The sequence below is a fragment of the Taudactylus pleione genome, unplaced genomic scaffold, assembly GCF_031769625.1.
Source record: "Taudactylus pleione unplaced genomic scaffold, aTauple2 ptg000069l, whole genome shotgun sequence".
NCBI lineage: Eukaryota > Metazoa > Chordata > Amphibia > Anura > Myobatrachidae > Taudactylus > Taudactylus pleione.
The window spans coordinates 5,555,746-5,566,033 of NW_028284471.1; the positions used below are offsets into that span (position 1 = coordinate 5,555,746).

Consider the following 10,288-nt stretch of genomic DNA (forward strand, 5'->3'; position numbering starts at 1 on the left):
GGGGCCATGGTTGGATTCCCGGGTCGAGTGACCCAGTTAACCAACCCAAGTAACTTGCAGGGTTTAACACGGCAACAACTCGTGAAACCCTGCAGTGTAAACGTCGAGATCCAGGTAACGACCCGGATCGTGCTGCATGCCGTCTACTTGGCCGGCTTCAGTGGCGCTTGGAAATTACGTCATCTCCAAGCGTCCATTGCAACGCCGGAAGAGCCGGGTCACTGCAGACCCAGCTCCGGTGTGAACGGCACAACCTCTGGAATATCCTGGGTAAGCGCCGCAGTGTGAAAGGGTTAAGTTCCGGGTCTGATCCAGATTGGAACCCTGTTCCAAACCCCGGGTCAGACCCTGGAACTTTGGTGTAAAAGAAGTATAAGTTGTACCTGCAACAATACTTTAAAAGTATATGGTAATAGAAATTCAGAGATATTCGTTGCATGCATTTGCATATACATGGTAAGCCACCAGGCCAACTTCATGGCTTCTCTGATACTGGTGGTCCCTACACTGCATGATAACAGTATCCACTCTGGGCCATGTAATTGTCTATTGTAAGGCCTCATGGTAAAGGCATCCATATTGAGAGCCAGCTTACCTGGCAGTCACTCCTGGGACCTCCAATTAGCACTAGAGGAATCAGCAAGCCATCCAAATGCTGGTTCCATCTATGCCACTCAAAACAGCAAACATAACAAAGTGGAAGCTGCTCAAATCAATTTGGCTATCCTCTTCAGGTGCATGAAAGGGAGGGGTCATACTAAACAAATAAAAATAGAAAGGTGGGTGTTCCCCAGCACACTAACTTGTATGGTACCTGCAAAAGCCCCCTTTCTGTTTTTTTGTTTAATATTGAACAGCTGTACAATGCATTTCTTTCTTATTTTCTGCATTTCAGATGCATCTCTTACAATTTATTCTTAGGGGTCAATCCTATTAGCCACGAGTTCCCTTGTGGGGTAAGGGGCTAATTCAGCCGTGTAATGCTGAACGCAGATTCCCCTTATTGTGAATCTGAGTGTGCACAGGATCCGTTCTGCGTATGTGCTGAACAGGTCTTGCGTGAACGCACGCAGCCCCTGCTGTACCTCTGCCTGATTGACAGGCAGAGGCATTTAAGGGGTGGGGGCGGCCTGCTTTTTCAGAAATGGGGGCGTGTCGGCCCCATTTTCCGGGAGTGGCAAGGCCAGGGGTTGCATCCACAGACGCAGTTTCCTGACCTCACAAGCCAGCCTGCGTAAGCTGAGGTTTACTCATCCACCATTGTGACCGATAGCCACGATGGTTATCCAAGCCTGCGACCTTGGTCGCAGTGCTGGTATCGCAAATGCATTAGGGGGTATCGGACCCCTCCTGCTGCATTTGCATATTTGCAATGACAGGTTTGCAAAGCTGCCTGCTTGCAGCTTTGCAATTCCATCCTGTGCTGCATCACCCCCCAAGTGCAGCTATATGCTTCTCCGGACTTTCAGATTTTTGTTTATAGCCCCATAGGGGCAATGCCATTATCAGCATCTCAACGCCATTGCAATGGTAACTCGTACGCTTTGCAGTTAAAAGGAAAGACCCCTTAGGGGTATATTTACTAAAGTGAGAGTTTTTAGAAGTGGAAATGTTGCCCATAGCAGCCAATCAGATTCTAGCTATTATCTTCTAGAAGGTGCTAGTTAAATGTTAAGTAGAATCTGCTTGGCTGCTATGGGCAACATCTCTCACTTTAAAAAATATACCCCTTAGAATTTGTCTTTATTTGTTCATATATATTGATTAGGAGTAGTTAAACTGTAAAATATACCTTTATACTCAAATACAGTAAACCTGACATGGGGATTGTAGTGCTTCTAGGTCCACTGACCATGTACGAGATATGCTTAGAGATCCTGAAGACTATTTAGGATGAATAGTTAATCTTGTTTCATTGCTATTGAAGAGGACTGGGCATGTTCAAGTCTCTTCTGTGGCCTGTAATGCATATTGGCACCCAGAAGTTCCTGTATTCAGTTGATTGGGTTGACCAACACCCCACCTATCAAGTTTAATATTTACAGTCGATATATCATCCTGATGCGGATCGGAATGATATAATGTACATGTCGTATTGTGTGTACGTCGTTCATCTTATCCCATCTGCTGTCCTGCACGGTACATGGGACTATGCAATGAACGACGTGGTGCTGTTACATGCAGCATGTAACGATACATTGCTTTGTCGTACGGCGCACGTGGTGTATCATTACATCGCTCCTTGCAACGATGGGTCGCACCCGCATTCAGGTGTGTACCAAGCTTTAGAGATATGTAGAAGATGTGTGCCCCAAGTGCTATCCCTTTTTGTATAGCAGTAGTAAATGATTGTTGTAAATGTGTTAATAATTAAATTAATGTAGTGATAAGTCTGGTTAATGTCACCATTAACCAAATATCCTTAATGTCTGGGATTGACTGGGGAATACTATATTTGGATGTTTTTGATGAAAAGCTAAATACACTAGTTAGGACTTCAGGGGTTAAATTAACTCAACACTGCCACCAAGCAAGCACTAGTGCCTATTGCAGATCTTTCAGCGTGTAAATGACACCTAAGATGTCCTTGGAGTTCATTTTTTTAATAGAATACTTGAGAGTCTGGATAATTTTGCAAATAGTAATACCTATTTGTATCCTGTCTGTTGTAGTTTTGTATATATGATATATACACAGCTTAGAGTCCAATCTGATTCTGTGCATGAGTAGAAATGTCTGTGTGTATATAACTGGCTTGTTATCATACAGATGTGACACGGTGTAGGTGTCTGTCTCTCGTACATACACCATGACACGTGCTGGCTGGCTCCCAGTCACACATGGCTATATGCACTGTCACACACAGTGTCACACACAGTCTCTGGGCTGGAGATGTCTGAGCTGTTCTCGTCTCTCTGCCCATTAATGAGCTGGTGCAGACTCAGACCCGCCCAGCAACCAATAGCAGAACAGGAGAAGGTGGGGGGGGGTGGGGGCTGCCTGCAGACTTGTGTTTACACTGACCCCCCCAGACTGAAGTGGGGAGACAGGCAGTGAGGCAGCGTCTGGGACAGAGAGAGCTGAGCTAGAGACAAAGAAAGGAAGAGGAAGAGAGCAGGGAGAGTAGATAGAAAACTCCTGAGCACTGACTGGCATTGTGACCTTATTTAGCTGTGTCAGCTCCCTCCTCAGCACCCTGCTCCATTGGTGTCATACTCTCTCTGCCTACCTGTCCTGCTTCCTATTGTAGGTGCCCTTGTCCTGCTAACCCTTTCACACCCTTCTCTTTCTACTCTGCCCTGTATCCTGTCTTGAACTCTCAGCAGCTTACTGCCCTCTACATTAATATTTTCTTGGTGCCCTCTTTACCTGACTAAACACCACGTTTCTGGACTGTCTACTAGAAGCAGCATGGTTATTGTGTAGCAACTTCTTAATTCAAGTCTCAGGATGGTACAACACAAGACTGTGGATGGCAGCCCAAAGACACCAGATGCTGTTCCTGGGGGGCCCAGCTGGTGTAAGACTCCTAGTGGGCACATAAAACGTCCAATGAATGCCTTCATGGTGTGGTCTCAGATTGAGAGGAGAAAGCTGATGTCTCTGTGCCCTAACATGCACAACGCTGACATCTCTCGCAGCCTTGGCCAGCGATGGAAGTTACTGGAGGACACAGATAAAATACCTTATGTTCGAGAGGCTGAACGTCTACGACTCAAACACATGGCTGACTATCCCAACTACAAATACCGGCCACGCAGACGCACCCGTGATCCAGCAGGCAGAACACGGGCCAGGCTCCCCCGTACCACCTCTAGGTGCCAACCTGCACCCTCGCCATGCCAGTCGGAAGTTAATTTGGGATCCAGCATGCACTGGGGGGAGGATAGCCCCGGTTGGGGGGGGGATAAAGTTGGCCAATCAGAAGAGACGCAGAATCGTGACTCATCAGCACGTAGCCCAGAGGTGCCCCCCTACTCCTCTGCTCAGTCTCCCCATGCCCATGCCCGCTCACTGCCATCCTCCCCAGAGCCAGTTGAAGAAGATGAGGGACTGGAGGAAAGTCTGCCTGGACTTTACTCTAGTTCCCTCAGCGTCCCATCGGACAGAGAGCTTCTTCCCAGCAGCGGATCCCATTTTGATTTTCCCGATCACTGCACTCCTGAGGTGGTGGAGATGATTTCGGGGAGTGGTAACCTTGGAAGCGTGTCTGACCTCGTGTTCTCGTTCTAAACTGAGATCTTACATCCCACAGAGAGGCATCGGCAGCAGGTTACACCTAGTGGAACTGCCCACAGACTTCTGCGACTACTGAGAAAGGTGAACGCATGGAACACTCTCTCTACAGTCTCTGAGCACTTTCTGTCCTAACTGTCTTTCTTGGACACTCATCCTACAGTTTCTCAGGGTGCTCTCTGCTGTCTGTTTCAGCTTCTGGCTCATAGACAATTCCCTGCTGTCGCTCACATTGCTGTCTGAATTCTCAATGTCTCTCAGTACACTCTCTTTAGCTGTCCCTCAGAAGAATGATCTGTCATTCCAATCTGAGCACTCTCTCCTGTGCTGGCATCATTTCTGGGCCTATAATGCAGAAAAACATATTGTACACACACACATACACACTCTGCATGTGTCACTAACTGTCTATTAACCTGGTTCTGACTGAAGTCCAGCCGGGTGCAAACAAGTCCAGAGCCATGAGGCAGGTAAGGACATACGTGTGTGTGCTTGTGTGCGTATGTGAATGTTCATTTGTCTGTGTTCATTTATATCTCTTTCATATATATATATTTATTTTATCTATCTACAGTATCTATCTGTGTCCCTCTTACTTATCTGTAATTATATCCTGTCTATATCACATCCATATATCTATTTATTCATCTGTCTGTCTATCTACAATATAAGACCTCAGGACAAGACCTCAGGACTATTTCCCTGTAATTCAGGGGCTCAGACACCATCAATAAACCTCAGGACCCCACTCTGCACACAGACCCCTCCTCTTTGTCTCACTTTTATCCTCAGAAGCTCTCAGGAAGTGTTACTGACCTCAGATCCCCTCATTTAGCAGGGGGGAGACCAGCCACTATACAGCTCCATAAAGCCTCAGCTCTGTCTATATGTCTAGCTCTGTGTCTCCCACGTGTCTATGCATACGTGCATTAATCTTTGCCACTGCCTGAATCTGTGCATGTATATATAATGTATGTCTGAGCTACATCTCTCCCACACAACAGTCTTTAAGTCTCCTCTTTCAAGCTATACAGTAATTGTGTGTCAGACACGTTCATTCTCACACAATATATATTTATACAGAGGAGCGAGGGCACATATCTTAGACTGGAACAAATGGGACAGCACAGCAGAGAGTGCCAGTACTGAGGGGCAGGAATGCATTCCATAGGGTGGATTATATCTTAAATAAGGAAATATACCTCCCATTTTTGGAACATATGACATATTTTTGGGAGTTGGGAGGGCTGGGATGGGCTCATTCTTCAAAGCTTGGGCTTATATTTTGGGATTAGGCTTTTTCACATAATTTTTGGCCCCCTCTTGGGAATTTCTCAGATATGACTTGCTCAGGAACTGAAGACTATTGCAGGGAATTAATATTTGATTGTATGGACTCGGAGCATGGGCATCTGGTGGTATTGACCAAATTCACAAAGAAGGCTTGTGTTCCAATTATGCCAGCAAGGCGGAGACACTGAGCACTTGGACTTCCATCAGGGCTAGGGCACTGAGGGGTTGGGTTACCAGCAGGCAGTGTCATCATGACCCATGGATCATGCTATTTGCACATTTGGAATTTACTTGGAATGGAGCCAAGTTGTGATTTTTTTTATTATTGTTAAAAGTTAAAGAATCCCCCAGATCCTTGACCTTGGATTCTGGCCTGGTGGAACAAGAAATTTGGGGGTTGGGGTGGTGAGAATTAGTACAAGATTGTGTGGGAGGGGTGTATTAATGGTGCTGTACAATATGATGGTACAGAAAAAGTAATATCTGGAACAATAAAATGCAAATCAAAATGTGTGTTTTTGTGTCAGTTAACTGATAAACTATCACAGAGCAACACAGTACTACCATGTATGAAATAGCAATGCAGAGTAAAGCGGGCCACACACTAGACCAACTTACATCCAACCAGCCAACTTGTTGATTGGTTGGAATGAAAATCTGGTAATGTATGGGAGTAAATGATGATCAGCAATTTGCTCCTAGATGCCAGAAAACAGATGAAAATGGTCGTCAGACAAGTTTGTTAAATGTTTGATCCAAACACTTTGTTCAAACAACAGTTTTAGTCCATTTTCCGGCGTTTGGGAGCAAATTGCTGATTGTCACTTGCTTTCATACATTACCAGATTTTCATTCCAAGCAATCAACTAGTTGGCTGGTTGGATGTAAGTTGGTCTAGTGTGTGGCCAGCTTAAGTAACCATGTTGGCTATAAGGTTCATTTATAGCTTGTGGTATCATCTAGCTGTGTTTAATATCGTAATGCAGGGTACAAGTCTTCTATATCCTATTGCAGAAGTATTTGCTCAAAGAAAAATATTGCAAAAGAATAAAAAGTAATGGTGAACACTATGGGGGAATTAAATTTTCCGCAGGATTTACGTTGGAGCTAATTGATCGTGCTGCCCGTTTCATGTAGATGCGCCAACCTCGCGCTAATTAACAGAGGCAGGATTTTTCCCCGCAGTCTCAGGAGTTCTGAGGAAAAATCATCAGATTCTGCATTGGAACGTGCGGGTAAATCCATAGATTCCGCATTTGCTGCTTCTGTTATCACGTGGGGAAAACGCTGACTAATTCAGTAGCTATTCCCCAGCAGGCGAGATCAATTAGCTGTGGGATATATCCCGTGGCTAATTGAAATCCACCTTATGTGATGGGAAGTTTCTCAAAATTATTTGCCTTTGGCCAGATTAGCAGTGGTGATGTAGTGCTGGGCGTAATCTAATTTTTGTAGCACAACTTGCACTTATTTTGTACTACACATGTACACACAACATTTTGGGTCATTTATGCAGATTTGGACGCAATTTGTGCTTACGCCATTTTGCTATTAGAAAAGCAGAAAAGACGGGAAGGGCGCGCAAGCATTGGCCAAGTACAGTACACGGCCAAAGCGTGTTCACCCAAATGCACCCCGATCAGAACTGTAAGGAGGCAAATCTCTTGCTCAACCCCTGGTGCAAAACACACACTGATGATGATCGGCAGCAGTTTTTGATTGGCTGAGTACACCTTTATCCCTCCCACTGATACTATTATTAGTGTGGTTACTGCAATCTATTCACATTATTAATTAGATATTTGCTTATTCCCATTTGCTTTTTAAATGGGAAGACAACAAATGTTTACATTTAATTGAACTTAGTACTTTAATGTTGTATTTGTGTCTGTATTTAAATGTATTTTACATATTATAAGTAACTTTATTTATTATTAACACTGTCCAGATAAAGACTGGGTTCTATAAATGTTACTTCATTAAAGTACTATGGGCCTGATTCAGAGATGGACGCAACTGCAAAAATATGCAAATATCTCCAATGATCACCCGAGCATAAGGACGACCATTTCTGCCTTCTTATTTCTTATCTGTGTGCGATGACGCATACCTGGGTAAATATTGGTATCATCACCGCACATCTGTGGGCATCTTGCCCTTGCGGCAGGTCTGACCAGCCACAGACTTGGGAGCTTTTCTGACACACAGAGCTGTGTATGCACTCGCAGTGGCTAATCTATGCACGCCCATGTAACGGCGTTCAAACGGTCAGGCACACCTGCGTTTTTCTGACCACTACCCGTTACCACCCTCAACCTGTTACTCACTCTGCAATGGATTCCTATATGCGTCCGCAATCGCTTCATGCAATGGCAAACAGTCGCTTGATCTGCGTGAGAATCGCAATAGTGTCCATCTCTGAATCAGGCCCAATATTATGTACTGTAAGTTTTGCATTTTGCTACTAACACTATCCAACCACATTTCCTGATGTAAACCATAATAAGCAAATCCCCTACTGTTTTCTTGAGGCATAAATCTGGCACATTTAATGTTTTAGCCAAACTTTAGTTGCATCCAGTTCTGCAAGTTTCACAAAATGCACCTTATCCCTGTGGTGTTGGCCACCTAAGGCCATATTCAATTTGGAGCGAAAAGCCGTTACCAGCGATACTTTTTCGCCGATGACGTAATTTTCGCATTTTTTCAATTACCTCGACTTTTCACCAGTGCGGAAAGTCAGAGGTTTGAACCCAGCGATAAAGTATCACCTATGAATAGGTGGCGAGAACAAGTGCAGAATTGGGGTTTTGGGGTGCAGACTTCCAAAAACCACCCTGCACCCTTTGGACAGACCCCCAAAGTTATTCTGTGTCAAAAAACTTTAAAAAAGGACCACAGGACACCCCAAAAAAGGTACTTTCATTTTGGGGGCAAAAAAAAAAAAGTTGGGGGACAAACTTTAAAATTATCGAAATAGGCTCAGGGGGGTCCCCAAGTATGCCCCAGGTGTTTTTTTGATTGCAGGTGGGTGCGGCAGGTGGAATTTTAATGATTTTTAAAACTTCACATTAGCCACTTTAAAATATGCTAGTACCCAGTTTCATGTACCCCAAATTTGATGGGACTACTTATTTTTTCCAAAAAACTTGCTAAATGCTATTCTTCACTTTCCGAAAGACGCTAGATAGCACCTATTGAGACCGTTTAAAGACCCCACATACCTTTAGCAGGGCTATTTGGGGGTACCCATAGTGAGCCCCCATGTCAGAGCATCTTTTGGGTGGTGTCAGGTTGATTCCCCCAAAAATGACAGGACTTTTCGCCAATTTCCTTTTCGCCGGGTCACGTTTTCGCTGAAATGAAATTGATACGGGGAATAGCGGGGACGAGCGCAATACTTTATCGCTGACAAAACCTCAGATGATGGCGAAAAGTCCAGCAACTGACTTTTCGCTCCAAATTGAATATGCCCCCTAGTCTGCAACACCACAACTAATAATAATAATAATACAGCATCAATTAAATTAAGGGTACTCAAACCCCAGTTTTTATATTTACCCACAGGTTTTCTATAAAGGAGGTAAAATAAAGATAGTACTGTAATGCTGTGTACACAGGGCATGACAGCAACGATCAGGCGATCATTGTCTGATCGTTCTGCATGTGCTGGATCGAGCATCCAGCACATGCAGCAGACGCCCCACTACTATAACGACCTGCGATCAACGATCTCTGGTCCCTATAGTAAACAGGCTAACCTGGTCGATATCGACCAGGTCTGCCTGCTTGCACAGATGACGGTAGTTCGCCATCAACGACCATACGTGGACGCGCATCGTCCATCGTATGGTCGTTAGCAGGGCCCAGAAACTGTCAGATTTTAACGATAGGATTGCTGTCGTTGAAAACTGACATGTTATCGTACCGTGTGTATGGGCCATAAGTCTTTCCATGACTCTTGTCATATTGCCAGCCACGTAAGAAAGAACCTTGCTCAGCCATGAGAAAAACTTCTGTTACACTCTTTTGCTGAGATGGATGTAACTCCTTCCTGCCTTTGTGCTTCATCTCCTATTTTTCCTTTCCTTGCAAGGTTGAACACTATCCTGTAGTCTTCTAGAGATCTATAAGACCAAACACAGTGATGACTGCAAAACCTGGTTTCTGTGTTTGGGCTACATAATCTAGCAGGAGGAAGAGGAAACACTCATGTGGGACACTAGAGCTGGGTACACACTGGAGCGATGTGTGCCTGATCTGTCGTTTCTGGCCAAAATGACATATCGGCCGGATTGTTCAGTGTGTACGCTCAATCTGTGCTCTCCCACGATTGTTAGCGATATCTTCTGGTCAGCATTGCTGCACGGCCAAGAGGACGATATTGCATGCAAGGTAATGTAAGGGTAATGCCTGCATGCAGCTTTGCAATTGTGTTTCTTTCTAAAGCAGGACCTATGTGTAGCACATAATGTGAATTGGGGGGAAAACTCTGTGTAGCACATAATGTGAATTGGCAACATGCACAATGTGGCATGTAGCACTTTTTAGGTGGCCTAACATTTCAGTGTCAGCTGGTGGCAGGAGTGTTAAAAAAGCATCTAAGATTTATTTCACAGTATCAAAGTCACTAAATCCACTGGGGGCCAACGGGCCCGCAGATCCCCAGCCATTCACTTCAAATTTTCAAGTCATTCACTTTGCAAGTGGCACCCAGACTTCTAGTTACGGCACTGCTTTTACACATAATGAAGCCTGC

At 44.7% G+C, this 10,288-nt stretch overlaps 1 protein-coding gene across 1 annotated transcript; it reads left to right on the plus strand.

Moving 5' to 3' along the window:
* Positions 1-3,098: 3,098 nt before the first annotated feature.
* LOC148534283 (transcription factor Sox-12-like) lies at positions 3,099-5,985 on the plus strand. The gene has a single exon (XM_088467159.1). It carries the CDS (start codon positions 3,451-3,453, stop codon positions 4,231-4,233), a length of 783 nt encoding a protein of 260 aa, XP_088323285.1. The 5' UTR covers positions 3,099-3,450; the 3' UTR covers positions 4,234-5,985.
* The last annotated feature ends 4,303 nt before the right edge of the window (positions 5,986-10,288 follow it).